General features: G+C 39.1%; 1 protein-coding gene across 13 annotated transcripts in view; it reads left to right on the plus strand.

Annotated features, from left to right (window-relative positions):
- RERE (arginine-glutamic acid dipeptide repeats) overlaps positions 1-23,931 on the plus strand; it is a 402,826-nt gene that overhangs the window by 284,829 nt on the left and 94,066 nt on the right. For all 13 annotated transcript variants that reach the window (XM_070610911.1, XM_070610920.1, XM_070610914.1 and 10 more), the window contains one exon: positions 14,584-14,682. In XM_070610911.1, coding sequence (XP_070467012.1) covers positions 14,584-14,682 — 99 coding nt within the window. The remainder of the gene's footprint in view (positions 1-14,583; positions 14,683-23,931) is intronic.

Below are 23,931 nucleotides of genomic sequence, written 5' to 3' on the forward strand. Positions count from 1 at the left end.
GGTTCGCCGGTTGGGATCCTGCGTGCATACACGGCACGGCTGATCAAGCCATGCTCTGGTAGGTGTCCCACATATAAAGCAGAGGAAGATGGGCACGGATGTTAGCTCAGGGCCAGTCTTCCTCAGCAAAAAGAGGAGGATTGGCAGTGGATGTTAGCTCAGGGCTAATCTTCCTCAAAAAAAAAAAAAGTATACAATTAATGGTTTTTAGTATATTCACAGATTTGTGCAACCATCACCACAATCAATTTTAGAACATGTTCGTCACCCCAAAGAGAAAGTTGTACTCATTAGTAGTCACTCCTCATTTCTCCCTCTCCCCACTCCTAGCCAACCACTATTTTACCTTGCATCTCTAGGATTTGCCTATTGTGGACATTTCATATAAATGGAGTTATACAATATATAGTCTTTTGTAACGCCCTTCTTTTACTGAGGGTAAAGATTTCAAGCTTCATCCATGGTGTAGTATTAACCATTTTTATATAAAACCATTTTATTTCCCCTCCTGGTCAGCTTTGTCTGTTTGTCTTTAAAATGCAGCACCTGCACTAAAGCATATTCCCCAGATCTGATCCGCATGAAGCGGCAAGGAGATGCCACCTCAGTTATCCTAAAGTTCATCTTCCTAATGCAGTCTAAGCATTTATGAATGTGCCTTCATCACATTCACTTTTGTCTTGTTTTGTTTCATTTTTCTTTGTATATTTGCCTTTGCTAAGCCATTTCTCTGTCACCCTCAGTTTTTTTGACTGATTTTTGAACCAGGCATAGGACCTTAAGTTTATTACTGTTATTTTAATTTTATTAGGTATCAACTGTTGGTCAGCTTCCTGATGTCATTAATAACAACAATTATATTAACAACAATAATTTAAAATTTATTTGTTGAGTGCTTATATGTTAGGCAGAAGTTTAAAGTGCGTTTTATGAGTGAATTAGTCTTCATAATAATTCTATGAAGTTAAGTATAGTTGTCACCTACAGATTAATAGCCACACTCTGTCATATATTTATATACGTAATAATTTAAACTAAGAACAGGGTAGAATTGAGGCCAGTACCTCATAGCAGCCTTCTTGAAATGTCCAGTGAATCTGCGATTTTGGGGCTTTGCTGTCCAGCCAGTTAAAAATCCTTTATGCTGCAGCCTGTCCAGGCAGCTGCATCCTTTCTCCTAGGTTCTTGGTAGGAACTGAAGAATGTGATTCAGCTTTTACTTTTGTTTGGCAAAAGTTAGAGAGTTCTTTTACTAATTTAAGAAACTTTTTTCTCAGATAATTTTTTTCCGTGCTGAAGACGGGTAAATCTCAATGTTTTGAGATTTATGTGGTATTTTGAAAAATGTCTTCTTAACATCTATCAGTTAGGATTTTACCATCTTTGAACCTATATTAAGCACTAATATTAACACAATAAGTGTTTAGCAAATCAGGATAAAAGCCCTTAGCCTTTTTACATTTAAGAAGAGCTTTAAAATCATTCATTTGTTTATTTATTCAGTAATAAACATGATTGAGTCCCTGCTCTTTTGGGAGGCCATTTGATGAAAGTGTCGATAATCTAAGTAAGTATTTAATCTTAGAACAAAGTAGGCCTGTGAGTTTTTTGGGCTCACATATAATAAAATTTATAATGTTTGTCCTAATTTGTATTTTTCCCTATACTAATTTTGAAGTATACTTCAGGATACTTTTTTATAGCTCTCCTAGATAAATTTTTTTACCCTCAAAATTTGGAGCTTGGTGTATTCGTTTCCTTTGGCTGTCATAACAAATTACCACAAACTTGGTGTTAAAACACTGGAAATTTGTTCTCTCCCAGTTCTGCAGGCCAGAAGTTTGACGTCAAGATGTCATCCGGGCCCTGCTGCCTCCAGCTCCATAGGAGGAGAATCGTTCCTTGCTTGTTCCAGCCTGGTGGCTGCTGGCATTCCATGGTTTGCAGCCATAGCATTCTCTGCTGTCTCCACATTGCCTTACCCCTGTGTGTCTGCATCTTCTCACGTCTGTGTTTTACCGCCGCCTCTCTTTTATAAGGATGCTTAAGGATATAGGGCCCACCTGGATAATCTAGAATTCTCTCCTCATCTCAAGATCCTTAATCACATCTGCAAAGACCCTTTTTCCAAATAAGGTCACAATCATATGTTCCAGGGATTTGATCTGGATATCTTCAGATGGTCATTTTTCAGCCTGCCACAGTTGGGTGTACTATTAGGTAACTTGTTACTAAATAAATATAGTACTTATTTTTAATTTTTTTGGTAATAGTTTATTATTTTTATTTCCTAACCTTTTCTATCAGTTATGATTTATTTAGATTTAAGTATAGACTTTCTGATACTGAGAATATAAAAATTTCTAGTAGTGACTGATATTTCTGTAACATCTGAGGACGTTTGATTTATAAAATACTATAATATTTGTATTAGTATATAATGCATTGTATTTGGCTTGCTTTGTACAAAGAACATTTATTTAGATAATAGAATTGTCACGTATGACTACCACATCAACCGGTATTGAGGTTTTTTCCGTTTATTCTGACCTGTCAGATGGCTGAGTATTTCTTTCTCAGCTCTACTCCCGACCCACACAGCTCTAAACCCAGGCTGCCCCAGCCTAACCTGAGCCTGATAGAATAGGGAGGGCATCTGCTCCTCAGGGGACCTCAGGGGCGAGGTCTTAGGGTGCTTGTAGGCTTGATCTCTGAGACGGCCTGGAGTAAGCTCTGGCTACCCTTCAAGTCATTGCTCTTGTAAGTCTCTGCCATCTTTTCCGGTTTCTAATTTTACAGCCCTGCCCTGAGCCCAGCCTTGCCAGACTCTAACAAGCTCTCTTGCCCTCGCCAGCCGTCTTCTCCAGGAGGCTGATGTTCCTCCACAGCCAGTCCCTTGCTGGGCTTCTTAGATAACTGCACTGACTGCCCACCCTTGCCCTTCCTCCTGCTGTGCATGTTGGTTGACCTGCCTTCTCCCTGCTCACAGTATTTGTTGGACCGTGTATTCCAGCTCATTCCAGTACTTTGGAGTACCAGTTATCCAAGCATTTTTAGGAAAGTTGGCTCTTAATGTCCCTCCTTTTCTTTTTTTTTTTTTTTCCATTTCAGAAATGAGGTATACGTTGTTTTTGTTTTGTTTTTAAAGATTTTATTTTTCCTTTTTCTCCCAAAGCCCCCTCGGTACATAGTTGTGTATTTTTAGTTGTGGGTCCTTGTAGTTGTGGCATGTGGGATGCTGCCTCAGCATGGCTTGACGAGCGGTGCCATGTCCATGCCCAGGATTCGAACTGGCGAAACCCTGGGCTGCCGAAGCAGAGTGTGCGAATTTAACCGCTCGGCCACCGGGCTGGCCCCGAGGTATACATTTTCGTGTGTTCTCATATCAAGTCTCCCTTTATGCCTCTGAGTCATTGTTACTGGTGGCCATCAGACAAGATTGTGTGCAACTATTTGACATTTTAGGTTTGCGTAATCGTTTGCCAAGTTTTTGCGTCTTTTGTAGTCAGTTTTTTTATGCCAGTTTTCTGTTTTGGTACCACACAGTCTTTCTGATTTGTTCTTTTGAGATGCATTGCTGGACTGGGAAAGCTAGAATTATGAGGAAGCTAAGTATCTAAGGCCCAGAGTGAGGGGCTTCTTGATTGTCCAGGGCCATTGCTTGAGTGCATTACTGTGACTGCCCAGGGCCTTTTTCCTTATTTCTTAGTCACTAGCTCTGATTTGGCTAATATATCCTCATGAAAGAGCAGTCACTCAGATTTCCCAACTCTGGAGTTGCACATGCTTCGGTGTATGCCTTCTGGTTTTCTGTTCCATTACTTTATCATCATGACCAAAAAGAGTACGTGTACTATTGTTTATATAACCAAAAATTACATGTCAGAAATCACTGAGGTTAAGTTTGCTGAGCCCCATGGATTGGAAGCAGTTATTTCTGCACCTAAATTCTACTGAGTAGGATTTAAAGCAGTTTCTGTAAATATTTTTCTCTTAATACTGATGCAGCTGCTCTTGAGCTTTTTGTTTTTATTTATTTTTTTAAATTAACTGTCTGAAGGAATCCGGCTAAAATTGACCCATAGCTTCCCTTTCACATGTACTTTCTAGTTTAGTTTGGCATTTATGACTAAGTTCACTAGTGCCTGCGTGAGATGGATAGAACCATGTTTTTTCTGTTACCCTCTAGTTTAGAGCCTTATTTATTGTTTTTCTCTTTTCAAGACTGTGAGGATACTAGGAGTAAGTGAAAAAAAGTGTTTTAATTTCCACTTGTGGCCTGACATAGGTCTTTCTAAACTGACAAATAATTATCATTCAGAAAAGTAGCATAAACAAAGTAGATTCATGAATCTGCCAGTCGTTTTTCTCTCTGTGGCCAGAGTTACACTCATTCTACATCATAAAGCTGAGTCTTTTCATTAGCTGATTGGTTTGCTGAGTTCTAAGGAGGTAACCCCTCCCCTTAGGAACACTTGGCCAGCAGCTTAAGTCCACGACAGCTTTGCGTTCTCTGTGTCCTGTGCCCACACTCACACACAAAAAGCAAGAGGAAAGATTTTGTTTCTAAGAAGCAATGTTATATTCATATTAACAGATGTAGATGTGTAGATGATAACTATCCATAATTCCGTTTCAAGACCTGTGGCATATGCTATTCCAGCTTTTGCAGAGATCTGAAAATTTAAAGACACTAACCTTAACCCCTAAGGTATAAGCAAAGCCTGGCTGGGCACTTTGGCTTAGTTCAGTGATTATATTCTTTATTTTGCTAAATGAGTGTATTAATATTATTACAATTTATTTATCCTTTTTTTTCTTTTTAGAGTATTCTTTAGTATTTTGCTTTAAAAAAAATCTTTATAAAGAGGAGAAATGTGAAAAACTGGAAGTTCCCAATGTGACCTACCTCTCTGTTGCAGATGAAGAAATCGCAGGCCACACTGCTATGCAGAGGAGGCATCCCCTCCCCCCTTTCCCAGGCTGCTGCTCCTCCCAGCACAGCCTGGGAGCTCTCCTGAGTTTCCTGGTTTCCCTGAACTCAGCATTTCTCTAGGTTCCCAACAAATCACCAGGTTCTCTGTTATTTCCCTTCTCAGTCCCATCTTTCATCCTGTCTTGTGTGTATTGTAGAGTCACATTCTTTCTTTTGGGGCTCTGAAGCTTCTTCACTTTCCTTAGCAGCAGTACTGTTTCCCGTGACAGTCATCACTTCCATCCCTTTTTAGCCAGCTGTCCTTAATTGCACATTTCCTATGCTCTAGGAATCATGCTGAGATATGTTACCACATATCTTATGTCATCCTAAATAGTCCTCCAAAATAAATTGTATATTCTCCCTTTCTGCAGCTGAGAAAACTGAGATTTAGAAAGATAATTAATTTGTCTCTTATCACACAGCTAGTGGCAGAGTTAGAATTTCAATCAAAGCCAGAGCCAGGAACCCTATCCTGTTTAGACTTCAACTCTGCAGAACTCCCAAAATGGTAACTTTGGTCTCAGGACCTCCTCGGGTTCTTCTTTCCAGGTGTTTGTGTTTGTGAAGACAGTGTCAGATTAGAGCCTCAAAATAGACAGATGGTCAGAAATGGCTGAGACATTCAGATCTTGGTTTGTTCTGTATTTTAAAAATAGTTTACTGATCTCAACAGAAGTGCCTGCATTTGATAGTTACTTTTTCTTGCTGATCACCTTGCTGGTTGAGGCTCCTGTTGTGTGGGTTTAGAATACCTTTAAAAACACCATAGCCAGGAGGTGGTGATCTAATTTCCATACACAATATTATGTGGGAACTAATTGTGAATGAGGAATATGGCAATGCTGTGTCAGCCATGGAAATTCAGTTATAAGTGAGATGTTACTTAGACATATTACTGTCTGTTTTCACTTGTTCCTAGAATAGTGTTTTTAATTTGGTTGTTGCTCTTTATTAAGTATAGGCAAGGCTAATCATATTATACTAACTGCTGATTTTCAAAATCTATTCTGTGAAGTCATCTTAGTTTTTCAAGGCAGAGTACATGTCACCCCAGTCAGTGTTCATTGGCACTGTGTGTGTTTTGTGATAGCATTTATTTTGTTATTTTATTTATGAGTGTGTATTTCCTCTTTTCTGAGCTGCTCGTTCCCTCCTTCTGCCTGCCCACCCCTACCCTCAAGTGAAGAAAAGACAGTGTGCTTGCTGTCATTGCAGCTGGGGAGTCCCTGAGCCCATCGTAGCCACCACATCGCTCAGGCATAGATGTCTGGCGAGGACTCAGTCTCAGACTTCTTCCTAGAATCTGGGTTTGTGCTAGACCCTTGCTCTGCTGCTTGTGAGGGAAGTGGCCTTGAGCAAGATACTGAGCCTCTCCGTTTTGTTTCTTCATTTTTAGTGCTGTTGCCAGAAGAGTGACGTGAGGAATGGTGAAACCATAAAACCCTAAAGACCTATTGCAGTTCCTAAGCACATGCGATGCTCAACAAATGTTGGGTCGCCCTCCTTTCTCTTGTGTGACTCCAGGAACGGGCACAATTCCTGGAACATTGTAGTTATTCAGAGAGTGTTGGAGGGAGGGTTAGTTCAGTGACTGTATATTTCCTTCTGAAAATTAACTGGCTTTTTTCCCTCAACCCTTACTCTCAGTAGTTAAATTCTGTGTCTTTGCCATTCATTATGTCTAAAATGTGCTCCCATAAGAATATTTAGACAGATTTAGCCTCTCTAGGGCTTAAGTAACATTATTTGGAGTGACAGTAGCCAAACGAAAATAAACATTGTGCTTTTGGTTTTAATTCTGGTTTTTAAATGTATATATGTATCATATTTTGTGCTTGGTACTAGGTCACTGGTGGTAAAAATATGAATGAAAATATATTGAAATCTGTGAATTATGAGAAAAAAATTTTCAAGTTTTGTCTTGGACAGATTTTCGCAAGATCTTTCTCATTTATGTTAATGGTTGAAATAATTTAAACTACATGAAGAATTTTAAGATTTCCTCCAAACCCCAGGTTTTTTCCTAAGTTATTTTGGCAATTTCTTGCAAGTAAACAGTGTATTTTGCAAAGCAAAAGACTTTGAAATCTAATGTTCTTAACGGACTGCAATTATTTAATATTTCGTGTGAATGCAGTCTAACTCAGACTTTTTCCACAGTTATTAAAATGGCTATGATTGCAAAAGGATGCTTTTGTGTAGTAGAAACTGCTGGATGCAATGCCATTTGATCTAAAAAGGTCACAGTAAAGAGACATTTAAATTAAGTTATAAATTATAATTGAAAAACAATATTTTGATGTGTGAGACCAGAGATGTCAGAGCAGGGAGATGTAATTCATGGGTTCATTATAGAACAGAGGTGCCTGACAGCTGAGCCATGCCAAAAGGAAAATTTATTTGCAACATCATGCAGACAGAAAATGGCAGCTAAGATGAGAAGCCACAGTAGAAACTTGAAACCTTGTGGTAATACGCAGAGTTTATGCTAATAAGATTGCCTGAGATTCTGAGATGTTTAATGATTGCTGTAATATAAATGAGGTGTTCGGACTTGTGCACATGTTCAATCTTATTTAAATTAGGACCTTGTCCTTGCTCTATAAAATAACACACTTTATAACCAGGCATTTAGTTGATTCTCTCACCTCTCTGTACAATGTACAGATTTGCTGAAATTTCAGAATTGTTTACACAAGAGAGTTAGACCTTGAAACAGGATTTCCATCCATGGCAGCATTGAGGAAGGATATAATTTAGTGTTTATAGCAATCCATGGGAAGTTCAATCATGAGTTAATTAAACTGTAGGCAGTCATTAAGTATTATTTATTCTTTCGAGAAGCTTGCCAGTAAAGCACTTATATATATTAAATTATAGAAAGTAATAAGCAGGGAGTGATTTGTCAGGTACAGTGAGAGTAGCAGATTTAACTTGGGCGATTATGCAGAAATGTGTTTTTCTTCTTGTGGCATGATCCTTTCTACTAATCACAGAGATCAGAGGGTGTAACAGGACAACTGAGGGTGTGTAGTCACCAGCACTCTACAATATAGGCTCTGTTGAGCCTCTGGTGGTTTGAATAGTCTTAGGTAAGAGCCATCTACCTAAAATAATACTCCCCATGATGATACCACCATATAGTTTATAGCTCTTTGACATTTCAGAGTATCTTGTTACATTGTGTCTCATTTAATGCTTTCCATTGTCCTTTCACACAGTTGAAGGATGGTAGTGTTAGGCCTGTTTGATAGATGAAACCCTCAACTCAGCTGGTTTGTGACAAAAGCTGGTAACAAGAATTTGTCTCCTACTTCAAATCCTATGCTGTGTTCCCTAGGCTACAGAAGGCATTGACTGTGGATGGTTTATGTAGAAGGGGCCCTGAGCACCTGGAGTCAGAGCTTTGTGTACAGCTGGCTCAGTGTGTCCAGGCATACATAGCACAGTGTCTTTTGGCTCTGTGTGATTCACTGTAGCGGTTACTTTTGTTACATTCGAACCAAACCAGGAATTTGTTACTCAGAAGATGCTGTTGTTTTTAGCACCAAAATCACCTACCAAGTCCACTCTGCTAATTCACTCATGATGATCATTGCTAGCACAGTATCTGGCCTAAGGAGTTGCTCAGTGACTCTGCTGAATGAATAGGAGGCAGAGAGAATGTGGTGTGAGCAGCCTGCCTATGAGGCTGGGACATCGCACTTTGTATCTCATGGGCGCCAGAAGGCGTGGTGGAGCAGGACTGGATACCTAATAGGAGAATAGTCCCCGTTTGCTCTTTCATAATGAACAAACCAAAAACGAAAGAAGGAGCACAAACTGAGGATTCTGTGGAGCAAGCCCAGGGAACCAGATGACAGACTGCTAGAAAACAGCAAAACAGGGATAGTTCCATGATGGAGTGACTCAAAAGGCTAGTGGATTGGTGAAGAATCACTATTTTGTTATCAGATTCCCCAGATATTGACCTGTGGTTTAGGGGAAGACGGGTTTTATTTGTGTGGAAGTGCAGACTTGGAGTTCAGTGACCTGGAAGCGGCAGATAGATAGTACATGCTTCCCTGATCATTGGATTAAACATGCACAGACACACACCCTGTGATGATGAACTTGAAAACAGTGGTTTCTGCTGAATGACATCCTGCTTTGGTGGCTGACAGGCTGATGGGGATAGTGTCAGATCTAAGTGCTTCTCCCACAATAGCTTGTGAAGATTGGAAGCTGATTCAGTAAAGATGCTATATCTCCATCCCTGGTTTTTGCACTGATCTTTTCCCAGGAGCTCCAAAATGGTACAGTTCTCTATACTCTACATTAAAATTGCATTTAATCCCAGATTTTGCCAGCCTGACTTGGCTGTAAAACAGACAGAAAGGCTTGCTTCTGTTGCTTTAATTGTTTTCCCAAAGCTACAAAATAAAGCTATAAGATATTTGGGGTCCCTCCCCACCCTATCTTCTTGCAATTTCTTTGAACAGTTTTCTCTAGGGAAATGATAGAAAATCTTGTTCACGTTAAAAGGCCTTTTACCTTAGCAATATTATGAAGCCTGCACTGAATTTATGGACTATATAGATGTATGTGTGTTGTTATGATCAGGTGTTTAAAATTTGAAACCCGCGTAATGTTTTTCACAGGATGAAATTATTTCAGTCCTTCAGAGCTTGGTGCTATATTAGAGGGGAATGTTTTTAATGACAATTTAAGATAACCCTTGGTAAATTTACCAACTCTGAGTTGAAAAACCCAGTTTAGCTCTTCGTCAAAATTATTATTTTGGCCCCAATCTGAAGAAAATAGCTCTTCATAATCATCTAGAAAACAACCCTCTTTTAAGAAGGGCTTATTTATGCATGATATATCGAGCAAAGAAGGTAGAACCCAACTTTCTAGAACCTTAGAGTTTGGAGATGACGTTTAGGTGGAAGCGTCACACTTTAAACTGATTCTCACAAGTTACACCATTCTCAGCCCTACAAATTTCTGAAGTCTGTTATCTGTCTTAGTCACAGCTGTGTCTGTCCCTAGCACCTAGAAAAGTGTGTGGCACAGCTTAGCATTCAAGAAATACTTGGGGAAGGAATGAAGAATGTCCTGAACTCCAGCGATTTTTCCCAAAGTGCTCAGAAGATAATCTTTATTCTTGTGAATCTATGTGGGCCGTAACAACTTTTAGTATATTAAAAGTATATCTTTAATAAAATATGATTACAGTATTACTTCAGAGCTGTAAAGCTCTCAGAATTTTCTCAGACAAGATTCCTGGAAAGTGGAAATAAATATAACATTAAGAAGAAGATGGCTATTTAGAAAGGTTTCTTTTGGTTCCCTGGGAAGAGGGCATGCCAGACCAGCCCCTTGACTCAGCTTTTGTACTAGCCTTCATGAATGACTGATGGCAGCACAAGAATATCCCGACTTCATTTGTTCAATAGATGTTTCATCGCTCTGGGTAAATAGTCCCACACCTTCTCCTTTTCAGATGTTTCTTTGTATAGGAGTGGGAGAAGTAGACGCTCTAAATATTTATTGGGGAAATAGCATGGAAAGATCAGATATAGGAATATTTTTTAAAAATTTTATTGAGGTCAGCATAGTTTATAACATTGTGAAATTTGTTGTACATTATTTTTTTGTCAGTCACCATATGCAGGGGCCCCTTCACCTGTTGTGCCCACTCCCCAACCCCCTTCACCTCTGGTAACCACTAAACGATTCTCTTGTCCGTGTGTTAATCTTCCACATATGAGTGAAATCATACAGTGTTTGTCTTCCTTTGTCTGGCTTGTTTCGCTTAACATCATACCCTCAAGGTCTATCCGTGTTGTTGCAAATGGGGCGATTTTGTCTTTTTTTATGGCTGAGTAGTAGGAATGTGAGTATTTTAAGAGGACAGGCAGACAATGGATCAAATGAAAGAAGGAAATTACCTGTTATTTAGAGAACAGAGTAGCAGAAGGAATTGCAGCAGCTTCTTCAGGGGAAAGTGTGATCTGAGATGAAGATTTGTGAAGGAAGTGTGAATGCTGAGATGTGTTTAGGGGAAAGTGCCTCTTTCTCTAATAAGCACCTCACTAGAAATTTTAACTGAGGGGCATCGTGCAGGCCGTAGCCAGCCTCTCTAATAAACCAACCAACCACAACAAGTTCAACAAGTTATTCAAAACATTTCTTCCAGCTATTATTTAAAGCTCTCCTTGGTTCACCAGAAGGCAGGAATGTCATAGGGATTAATGACCTTTGATTTAACTTCGTTCACTCAGCAATTCACTTCTGGAATGGGCTATATGTTCTTATGAGTAATTTCCTGTTAGTAGTCATATGAGATTTAAAAATTTTAATTTTTTTCTGTGTACTATACCAGAGTTTTAATCAAATTTCATAAATTATTAACATGAGTAATTATGTGAAACGCAAGTGCTTTTGTTTATAGTTTAACAATTTTTTTTCTATCTCTGGAAAGGCTACTCTTAATCTAGAAAATTGAGTAGAGACTGCTTCCTTTGTTTTTTTTCTCTTTCCTTTTAAAAATAAATAGCCAGCACTTTAATTTAGCATACTATGTGCCAGGTACAGGTCTAAGTAATTTACATGTATTTTCTACTGTTATCTTCACAAGAGCCGTAAAAGGTAGAAATTCTTATGCTCATTTTTAAAGATGACAAAATTGAGACTCAAAGAGGTTAAGTAGCTTGCCCAAGGTCACACACCTACTAAGTAGTAGAGCTAGAATTGGAATCCAGATAATCTGGCTCCAAAGTCCATAGTTTTTCATCACTCTCCGTGTAATTATTGGATATACTACAATTATCTCTTATAAAATGTTAATTTATCATGAGCTTTTTATTAAGAATTTATGGTTTGATCATCTTGAATTGATTTCAGATTATCACTAAAATGTATGCTTTTAAAAAAGTAGGCATGCAATTTTTCCTTTTATTCAATTCCAATCCATGTTGTTAAGCTCTCATTATAGACTCTCATTATGTTATAGAACTTGGCAAATATCTATTTGTTCTGGGTATTAGGCAAAGTGTGAAAATCTAATTTTATTTTTAAAATCTCTTTATGCTTCTGAAAGAAGACTAAATTGGACAGTTTTCAAACATTTGCAAATTATAGTATTTTAGTATTTAGTATATTTATTTAGTATAGTATTTATAGTATACTGTTTTATTTTTTAAAGTCTAATGATGAATGTCATAAAAATACGTAAGTTAATATGAGGTATTCATATTTATCACATAACCTTCCCCCACACCTCCAACACACTGTGCCACCATCAAAGCAGAATTCAACATTGATCATTGTTGTAGGTGTTTTGTTTTGTTTTAAAGTAGTTGACTTATTGTTATAATGAACATATAGCTTGGACTTCCTTTGACAGTCTGGATTTAAAATAAATTGGGATCCTTTAAACTGTGAGACTCCTCAGAAAATTTAGATTTTCAGTGCTTTCTGTTTTGCTGAATGCGCAATGAAAATGGGTATTTGTGATACCCCTTCCAATAGCAGTTGATGAGAAGAGAGACTTGCTGTGTATGTTTCAAGTGTTTATTTCATTCAACAAATATTTATCGCAGGCTTACTGTATCCCCAGCCCTGGGGCTACAGCAGTTGCTAGGAAGGCAATTTGTACGCCTGTTTTGGAATCTTCTATTAAACAGAAGAAACACAGGGGTCTCTCCTCTTGTGCGTCTGTAGCTCTTTGCCTACATCTAGGTGAAAGTAATTACTACACCCTGTTTGATTTTGTCATCTTGTGTGTCTCGTATCCCCGCAACATATCCCCACGAGTTTGTGAGTTTCCTGCAAATAAAAACTGAGTTACTAAGGTTTGTACCTTATTTAAACTGTTTTTGTACTGTTGTTGTTGTTGTTGTTGTTAGTGCTGTTGAGTCAGTTCCGACTCCTAGCTACCCTGTGTCCAGCAGAGTGGAACCCTGCCCAGTCTTTTTGCACCACCCTCTCACTTTCCTGGGCTATATCAGACAGTGCTCTGCTGCTATTCATAGGGTTTTCATGGCTAGTTTTTTGAAAAGTGGGTGGCCAGGTCCTTCTTCCTAGTCTGTCTAGTATGGAAGCTCCACTGAAACCCATCCATCGTGGGTGACCCTGCTGGTATTTGAAATACTGGTAGCATAGCTGTCAGTATCACAGCAACACGCAGCTGTCACAGTATGACAACCCACAAATGGGTGGTGTACTTGGTTCCCTAACTGGGAAATGAACCTGGACCGTGACCGTGAGAATGCCAAATCTTAACCACTGGGCCACCAGGGCTAGCTTATTTGACTGGGTCTTCAGCAAATGCTGGTGAATTGTTCAAATAAGAGATTGAAGCACAGGTGAGAAAATCAGAACGTCTGCTCCACGAGAACAGGGATCCTCTGCCTATTTTGTTCACTGCCATCTCTCCAGGGTCTCATACGCTGCCGAACGAAAGAGGCACTCTGTCAACATAGGCTGACTGAATCTGAATAAACCAAGATTTAGCTTTGGGTCAAGCCTACTTAGGGACAGTAGTTGAAGGCATTTATGTATTAATGTAACAAGTATTTGTGTTATGTCACCTTATGCTACAGCCTGTGTTAGGCACTGGAGATACAAGTCTTAGCCAAAACAGATTGCTGTGTCAGAGAAGTAGATTTTTAAATGAAAGGCAGATTTCCAGTGAGAATTTTAGAGGGATAGGCACAGTCTGGGGAAGTAGATTGAGCAAGAGGATCTCTCTACCTGCTGTTTCTCTCCATTGTCTGCAAGTTGAGATTCAGGAACTAGGAGTGTATGGGGTCACAGAAGCCAAGGCAGGCGTATCTTTGCAAGATAAAGAGGGGTCAGTGGTACCAGGCACTGCCCAGGGTTAAAAAGGATGTGGAGTGAAAAAAGTTCATTAGCATTGACAAGAGAGAAGTTTGATCCTAAAAGGAATGTGTAGATAAACCAGCATCTTTATTTGTGTGTCCTGAGAAGTTAGTATACTGTTACAGAATTAGTTTCTTTAATGAAATTACTACATTTGAAAGCCTTAAGAAATGCTAAAGGGAAAGAACATAATCTAGCATGTCTTTAGGCCACTTTGGGGACAATGGGAGAAGAGTGGGGGTCACGTTGGCTGGATTTGAGTCATGACTCCACCGCCTACTGGCTTAGTGTGGTGAACACCTTTACTTGACCTTTCTATGCCTCAGTTTCCTCATTCATAAAATGAGGTGACCGTAGTTCCTACCTCATAAGATTATATGAGGGAAGGAAGACCTTCCTCAGAGGATTAAGGAAGATAATGAATACATGGAATGTGCTTAACACTGTTCCAGGCCAGATGTTAATTCATGTTTGTTATTGTTATTCTTAATCCTATTTCTACTATTGCTAAAATGTTCTCTACCTTTACCTATCTCCCTCTCCCAGAATAGGTGGAACTGGGGAAGTAGCTGGATGAGAACAAGTTATCATGCTGACTAAAATGATTCTGAATCTGTATGCCCATCTCATGATTCTTCTATAAGAGAGAGTAAATGCAGGGCTTTCCTTTTATTGATTTGCTTCCAGTTCTGTTATTTGGTGCAATTAACTAACTAAAATTATTGTTGTTGTTTTAGCTACACGAAAGCAGTTATGATGCTGGCAAAGCCCTGCAGCGCCTGGTAAAGAAGCCTGTGCCCAAGCTGATTGAAAAGTGCTGGACCGAGGATGAAGTGGTGAGCTCGGATGGGAGTTTGCCTTGTGGTCTGGGTCATTGAGGTGTTTGCTTCTCACTGTGTCACTTCCCTGCTACTCGGGGGAAAAGAGGCCCATTCCAAAGGTTCAGTCATGTGTACAGACTGCCCATGGCATCCATCACTCAAGGGAAGGAGCCTTTAAGCTTCATAATTATACATAAAGACTTGATTTTACTAAGCTTAGGTTCCATAGATAATGGGAAAGATTTTCCAGGTTTCATGGAAAGAGAGAAGAAATTGATAGTTACTCTTAAAAAAAGTTAGTTTTGGTTGGTTGGTTTGTTTTTGGTGCAAGCTAGCTTTTGATACCTCCCTGTTTTAGGATATAAGCATGTTGAAACCATTTGATATGTAACCTAGAGTGGGGCTGGTGACTTGTTTTTATTTTGAGTACTAGCAGGATTCCCCAAGCTGCTGAAGGACATTAGTCAAAAGCAGGAAGCATAGACCTGATTAAATAAATACAGTGGATCTTACATATTCATTCTATCATTATGGCCCATTAAAGAAGGTGCAGAGATAGAAATGTACCCACAAATACAGATTTGCAAACCCATGTATTGCTGTAGAAGACTTATAGATTTCTTGTGCCTTTGCAAATACAGTCTTCAAAATGAGTATTACCACTTGACATTTGCCCTTTAGGTTGAATGAAATTAAGATGAAGGCTGGCATCCCTTCTCACAAGGCTTATGTTTTAAGATGGGAGGCCACCAGTAAATCACTGTCTGTCAAGTGGTAGTACACATGCTGAGGAAAATAAACCACAGTAAGAGGACAGGAATAACCTGCACAGGGACGCTGTGCTGCCTGTGTAAGGGGGCTCAGGAGAGGTCTCGGAAGTACCATTTGAGCAGAGACCTTAGGGAAGTGAGGAGGCGGGCCTTTTGGATATCAGGGATTTCTGGGCGCTAAGGTGAAAGCAGGCCTGGCATGTTCAAGAAATAGACAGGGGGCTGGCCCCGTGGCCGAGTGGTTAAGTTCGCGCGCTCTGCTGCAGGCGGCCCAGTGTTTCGTTGGTTCGAATCCTGGGTGCGGACATGGCACTGCTCATCAAACCACGCTGAGGCAGCATCTCACATGCCACAACTAGAAGGACCCACAACGAAGAATATACAGCTGTGTACTGGGGGGCTTTGGGGAGAAAACAGAAAAAAATAAAATCTTTAAAAAAAAAAAAGAAATAGACAGGAGTGTATGTATATGGAGGGGGGAGTGGTAGGAGAGATGGATTATGGGGGAGGGGGTACTACAGGGGGCAAATCAGGTGCGGCCTGTGGACCCCTGGTCAGCACCTTGCTGCTTTCTCTGTGTGAGCTGATTCTGAGCAGAGGAGTGACTCCATCTGCCAATGGGTAGCACTCTGGCTGCTGAGTCAAGAGTGGGCTTCGGGGGCCGTTGTGAGAGTCCAGGCCCAGACTGGTGATTGAGTAGTGTGGCAGCCATGGTGGTGAGAAGTGGAAGATCCTGGATATATATTGAAGGTGGATCCAAGAGAATTTGCTTATGGAATGGCTATAGGTGAAGGTAGGCAGGAGTTGAGAGGAAGGAGGAAAAGACTAGGAGGCCCAGGGATGAACTGAAATGGCCCTCCACATTTCGGTAATAGAGGGCCTCTTCAATAATCCCTTAAGACTTTAAGTTTATCAGACTTAACGATGAAGTTGATGTTGCTGTTTTGAAAGTAAAAGTTTAAAAACCTTACGTGATTAGTAAAGAGATGGAAACTTCTTAAATAAATATTTGTTGTTGTTCCAGACAATGGTCAAAGTAAAAATGTTAAACTCAGTTGTTTTGAAAAGTCATACGGATGTTGTTTTTCACCATACACCTGCGTATGTGAGAAGGAGATAGATTTGATTGATAAAAATTTTAAATTCTACAAAAAGCCTTTGTGGAAGAAAGACATAAGGAGATGAGACGGATGGCACGGATGTGTAAAATGACATCAATCTACAGGTCCTTGTCAACATGGATGTCCTGTGACACTTCTCATTCTCTCTCCTTCAGTTCTTGAGCTTCTCCCATTGGCCTCCGCTTCCTTTTGGTCTCTCCTCCCCTTCCGCTTTCTTGTCCTCCCCGACTGACCCTCCTTTCTCACTCATGCTTCCCTAGCTCCTCACTAGCTGTGACTCTCTCCTGTCTCCCTTCATTTCTCCCTTAATCTTTCAGTCCCTCTGGAATTTTAAAATTCCAGCTTAAAAGAAAGCTTCTTTTTCCTGCAGCACTTGCTTATGTGGGGCATGATGTGGCCTCTGCCTCCCCTGCTGCTGCTCCTGCTGTGTGGGGACCTTTAGCAGACAGTGGGATGGAAGGGAGAGTTTCATGTGCCGGAAAAAGCCCGGCTTTATTTTGAAGAAGGAAACATGACTCCACAGTGCTGCACGTTCTGAGTGCAGGAACATGATCCTTAACTGCACAAATCCTGATCTTTGGGGACTCATTTTCATCATGTTTGCTTCTTGTTTTAGTATAAGTTTTTTTTTTTTTTTTAAAGATTTTATTTTTTTCCTTTTTTCTCCCCAAAGCCCCCCGGTACATAGTTGTGCATTCTTCGTTGTGGGTTCTTCTAGTTGTGGCATGTGGGACGCCGCCTCAGCGTGGTCCGATGAGCAGTGCCATGTCCGCGCCCAGGATTCGAACCAACGAAACACTGGGCCGCCTGCAGCGGAGCGCGCGAACCTAACCACTCGGCCACGGGGCCAGCCCCTGTTTTAGTATAAGTTTTGAGAAATGTTTTGGCAGTCGTCCAGCCCTTGCAGAGCCTAGGGATCCAACGGTTCCCTTATTTATAGGAAGGTGAGCTTCACTTTCTAAAACCTCAAAAGTGAATGAGAGAGGGATTGAATAATTGGTAGGTGAAGGGAGCATCTTTGAATAGTTTTATGTGGCAGCCAGGCACGTAAACCAACAAGACTCCTTAGCTTAGCCTGGTTTTGGCTGTGAGAAAGCACCCGCTGTGTGTATATGACCCTGCTTCTTTTGAATTTACCACATTTTCTCACCCCAGGACTCACAGGAATAAGCAAAACAAATGTGTCCCAACTACAATAAGTACATGGGCCTACCTCTCTTTTTTTTCCTCTCAGTTTTCTTTATACTTGGACATTCTAGTTATTTTTAAATTTCACTGCCTCCAGTATATCAGTTTATCTAATTACTCACTGTCTGATCTAACGACAGCAATGTCAATGAGGTTGTTTTCCTTTGCATTTGTATGAATCGAACACTGTTTGTGAGAGAGTTGGTAGAGCATCTGACAGCGTGAATCCCTGGCTGTGCTGTGGACAGGCAGCTTGTGTACCTCCTGGCTCTGGCAGGTCCACTGCTCCATGAGCAGATTAATCTCTCTTGCCAGTGTAAATCCAAATGATTCGTTCTTCAAGGCTTAGCTCAGTTCTCTGGCCCATCCTACAGTGCTTGTTCCCTTTTCTGATCTGCAACTCCTGTTTGCATCATTTACTGACAGTTCATCCTTTGCTTCCTCATGCTATCTTTTGTAGCACTGTCACCAGGTCTTTGTTCCTCAGTCTTTATTTCTGAGATGATTACCCTCCTAGTTTGTAAACTTATTAAGAGTGAGGGCTAATTAATGATGACAGTAATGTCTGGTAGAGAATAATATCTCTACCTATGAGGGGCTTGAGGAATACTGACAACTCTTTATTCAAGATTATTGTTTTAATTTATTTTTATTTTTTTATTGCGGTAACATTGGATAACATTATATAACTTTAAGGTGTACATCATAACATATTTCGAATTCTGTGTAGATTACATCATGTTCACCACCCAAAAACTGATTATAATCCATCAACATACATGTGTGCCTAATCAACCTTCTTTCACCCTCCTCCCTCCCCGCTTCCCCTCTTGGTAATCACCAGTCCAATCTCTGTTGCTCTGTGTTCATTTGTTGTTGTTTTTATCTTCTACTTTTGAGTGAGATCATATGGTATTTGACTTTCTCCCTCTGACTTATTTCATTTAGCATAAAACCCTCAGGGTCCATCGGTGTTGTCACAAATGGCCTGATTTCCTCATTTCTTATGGCTGAGTAGTATTCCATTGTGTATATATACAACACCTTCTTTATCCATTCATCCCTTGATGGGCACCTAGGTTGCTTCCAAGTCTTGGCTGTTGTGAATAATGCTGCAATGAACATAAGAGTGTGTGTATCTTTATGCATTTGTGTTTTCAAGTTCTTTGGATAAATACCCAGCAGTAGAATAGCTAGATCATATGGAAGATCCATTCTTAATTTTCTGAGGAAACTCCATACTGCTTTCCCTAGTGGCTGCACCAGTTTGCACTCCCACTAGAAATATACAAGGATTCCCTTCTCTCTACACTCTCTTCAACACTTGTTGTTTCCTGTCTTGTTAATTATAGCCGTTCTGACCAGAGTGAGGTGATATCTCATTGTAGTTTTGATTTGCATTTCCCTGATAGCTAATGATGTTGAACATCTTTTCATGCGCCTGTTGGCCGTCTGTATATCTTCTTTGGAGAAATCTCTGTTCAGATCTTTTGCCCATGTTTTAATTGGGTTGTTGGTTTTTTTGTTGTTGAGATGTATGAGCTCTTTGTGTATTTTGGATATTAACCCCTTATCTGATATATGGTTTGCAAATATCTTCTCCCACTTGTTAGGTTGTCTTTTCGTTTTGTTGATGGTTTCCTTTGCTGTGCAGAAGCTTTAGTTTGATGTAGTCCCATTTGTTTATTTTTTCTTTTGTTTCCCTTGCCTGATAGACATAGTACTTGAAAATATGCTACTAGGACCAATGTCAAGGAGTGTATTGCCTATGCTTTCTTCTACATGTTTCATGGTTTCAGGTCTTACATTCAAGTCTTTAATCCATTTTGAGTAGATTTTTGTGCATGGTGTAAGATAATGATCTACTTTCATTCTTTTGCATGTGGCTGTCCAGTTTTCCCAGCACCATTTATTGAAGAGACTCTCCTTTCTCCATTATATGCTTTTGGCTCTCTTGTCAAAAATTAGCTGTCCATATATGTATGGGTTTATTTCTGGGCTCTCGATTCTGTTCCATTGATCTGTGTGTCTGTTTTTGTGCCAGTACCAGGCTGTTTTGGTTACTATTGCTTTGTAGTATATTTTGAAATCAGGGAGTGTGTATGATACCTCCAGCTTTGTTCTTTTTCCTCAGGATTCCTTTGGCTATTCGGGGTCTTTTGTTGTTCCATGTGATTTTTAGGATTCTTTGTTCTACAACTGTGAAAAATGTTGTTGGAACTTTGATAGGGATTGCGTTGACTCTATAGATTACTTTAGGAAGTATGGACATTTTAACTATGTTAATTCTTCCAATCCAAGAACACGTAATATGTTTCCATTTCTTTGCATCGTCTTTAATTTCTTTCAACCATGTTTTATAGTTTTTTGTATACAGCTCTTTCACCTCTTTGGTTAAGTTTATTCCTAGGTATTTTATTCTTTTTCTTGCAATTATAAATGGGATTGTATTCTTAATTTCTCTTTCTGCTACTTCATTGTTAGTGTATAGAAACGCAACTGATTTTTGTATGTTGATTTTGTATGCTGTGACTTGACTGTACTCATTTATCATTTCTAAAAATTTTTTAGTGGATTCTTTAGGGTTTTCTGTATGTAAAATCATGTCGTCTGCAAATAGTGATGGTTTCATGTCTTCTTTTCCAATTTGGACCCCTTTTATTTATTTTTCTTGCCTGATTGCTCTGGCTAGGACTTCCACTGCTATGTTAAATGAGAGTGGTGAAAGCAGGCATCCTTGTCTGGTTTCTGTTCTTAAAGGGATAGCTTTCAGTTTTTCTCCATTGAGAATGATATTAGCTGTGGGTTTCTCGTATATAGCCTTTATTTTGTTGAGATATTTTCCTTCTATACCCATTTTATTTAGAGTTTTTATCATAAAATGGATGCTGTATCTTGTCAAATGCTTTCTCTGCTTCTATTGAGATGATCCTGTGTTATTTATTCTTCATTTTGTTAATGTGGTGTATCATGTTGATTGATTTGTGGGTGTTGAACCATTCCTGCATCCCTGGAGTAAACCCCACTTGATCATGATGTATGATATTTTTAATGTATTGTTGTATTCGATTTACTATTTGATTTTGTTGAAGATTTTTGCATTGATGTTCATCACTGATACTGGCTTGTAATTTTCTTTTTTTGTGTTGTCCTTGTCTGTTTTTGGTATCCGGATAATGTTGGCTTCATAGAATGAGTTAGGAAGCCTCCCCTCCTCTTCAATTTTTGGAACAGTTTGAGAAGGATAGGTATTAAGTCTTCTTTGAATGTTTGCTGGAATTCACCAGGGAAGCCATCTGGTCCTGGACTTTTATTTTTTGGGAGATTTTTGATTACTGTTTCAACCTCCTTACTGGTTATTGGTCTATTCAAATTCTCTACTTCCTCTTGATCCAGTTTTGGAAGGTTGTACGATTCTACGAATTTATCCATTTCTTCTAGATTATCCAATTTGTTGGCATATAGCTTTTCATAGTATTCTCTTATAATCTTTTGTATTTCTGAGGTGTCCCTTGTAATTTCTCCTCTTTCATTTCTGATTTTATTTATCTGAGCCTTCTCTCTTTTTTTCTTGGTGAATCTAGCTAAAGATTTGTCAATTTTGTTTATCTTTTCAAAGAACCAAGTGTTGGTTTCATTAATTTTTTTCTATTGTTTTTTTTAGTCTCTATTTCATTTATTTCTGCTCTGATTTTCATTATTTCCTTCCTTCTGCTGATTTTGGGCTTTGTTTGTTCTTCTTTTTCCAGTTCCTTTAGGGAAACTGTTATATTGTTTATTTGGGATTTTTCTTGTTTGTTGAAGTAGGCCTGAATTGCTATAAATTTCCCCTTAGAACTGCTTTTGTTGTATCCTATAGATTTTGGCATGTTATATTTTCATTTTCATTTGTCTCCAGGTAATTTTTGATTTTTCCTTTGATTTCTTCATTAACCCAATCATTGTTCAGTAGCATTTTGTTTAATCTCCACATTTTTGTGGCTTTTCTGACTTTCTTCCTCTAGTTGATTTCTAGTTTCATACCTTTGTGGTCACAAAAGATGCTTGTTATTATTTTGATCTTCTTAAATTTATTGAGACTTGCTTTGTGGCCTAATATGAGATTAATTGTGGAGAATGTTCCATGTGCATTTGAAAAGAATGTGTATTCTGGGGTTTGGGATGAAATGTTCTATATATGTCTTCGAAGTCCATCTGGTCTAATGTGTTGTTTAAGGCCAATGTTTCTAATGTTTCCGTATTGGTCTTCTGTTTGGATGATCTATCCATTGGTGTAAGTGGAGTGTTTAAGTCCCCTACTATTGCTGTGTTACTATTTCTCCTTTTATGTCTGTTAATAATTACTTTATATATTTAGGTGCTCCTATATTGAGTGCATAGATATTTACAAGTGTTATATCCTCTTGTTGGATTGTTCCCTTTATTATTGTGTAGTGCCCTTCTTTGTCTCTTGATACAGTTTTGGTTTTAAAGTCTATTTTCTCTGATATAAGTATTGCTACCCAGCTTTCTTTTCATTGACACTTGCATGGAGTATCTTTTTCCATCCTTTCACTTTAAGTTTGTGAGTGTCTTTAGGTCTGAAGTGTGTCTCTTGGATGCAGCATATATATAGATCTTGTTTTTTTAATCCAATTGGCCACCTTATGCCTTTTGATTGAAGCATTTAGTCCATTAACGTTTAAAGTAGCTATTGATAAATATGTTTTTATTGCCATTTTGTTACCTTTTTTTCCCTAGGTGTTTTAGTAGTTATTCTCTGTTCCTTTCTTCCTCTCTCACTCTCTTCCCTTGTAGTTTGATGGCTTTCTTTAGTGATATGTTTGATTTCTTTCCTCTTATTTGTTTACTTACTATAGGTATCTGGTTTGTGATTACTGTGAGGTTCATATATAATATTCTATGTATACAGAAATCTATATTGAGTCGATAGTCTCTTTAGCTTGACTTCTTTCTAAAAGCTCTACTCTTTTACTCCCCTCCTCCCACATTTTATGTTTTGAAATCATTATCTAATCTCTTGTTTTGTGTGTGTCTACCCATTACCCTCTTATCATTGAAATAGGTAATTTCAGTCCTTTTGTCTGTTAACTTTCATATTATCTTCATAGGTGGTTGATCTGCTACCTTTGCTATATTTTTGCCTTTACCAGTGATTTTATTGCCTGGGTTTTTTTGTTTGTTTGTTTTTTGATAATTCTCTTATCCCTATTTGTGGTCTTTACTTTCCCACTTAAATAAATCCCTTCAGCATTTCTTGTAGAACTGATTTCTTGGTAATAAACTCCTTTAATTTTTGCTTCTCTGGGAAGCTCTTTATCTCTGCTTCCATTCCGAATGATAACCTTGCTGGATAGAGTATTCTAGGCTGTAGGTTTTTTCCTTTCAGCACTGTAAATATATCATTCCACTCTCTTCTAGCCTGTAGAGTTTCAGCTGAGAAGTCTGCCGATAGCCTTATGGGCCTTCCTTTATATGTCAGTTGTTGCCTTTCTCTTGCCGCTTTTAGGATTCTCTCTTTATCTTTAATTTTGGACATTTTAATTATAATGTGTCTTGGTGTGGGGCTCTTTGGGCTTATCTTGTTTGGTGCTCTCTCTGCTGCCTGTACTTGGATGTCTGTTTCCTTCCTTAGCTTAGGAAAGTTTTCAGCTGTTATTTCTTCAATTAGATTCTCTGTTCCTTTTTCTCTCTCTTCTCCTTCTGGGACACCTATAATATGATTATTAGTGCACTTGATATTGTCACAGAGTTCCCTTAGACTGTTGTCATTCTTTTTAATTCTTTTTTTCTTTTATCTGTTCAGCTTGGATGATTTCCTCTAGTCTTTCATCCAGCTCGCTGATCCATTCTTCTGTATCATCTACTCTGCTATTGAGTCCCTCTAGTGAATTTTCATTTCCAGTATTCATTTCTGATTGGTTCTTTTTTTTTAGAGAGAATTTTTTTTTTTTTAAAGATTTTATTTTTTCCTTTTTCTCCCCAAAGCCCCCCGGTACATAGTTGTGTATTCTTCATTGTGGGTTCTTCTAGTTGTGGCATGTGGGACGCTGCCTCAGCATGGTCTGATGAGCAGTGCCATGTCCGCGCCCAGGAGTCGAACTAACGAAACACTGGGCCGCCTGCAGCGGAGTGCGCGAACTTAACCACTCGGCCACGGGGCCAGCCCCCTGATTGGTTCTTTT

The sequence above is a fragment of the Equus przewalskii genome, chromosome 2, assembly GCF_037783145.1.
Source record: "Equus przewalskii isolate Varuska chromosome 2, EquPr2, whole genome shotgun sequence".
Classification (NCBI taxonomy): Eukaryota; Metazoa; Chordata; class Mammalia; order Perissodactyla; family Equidae; genus Equus; species Equus przewalskii.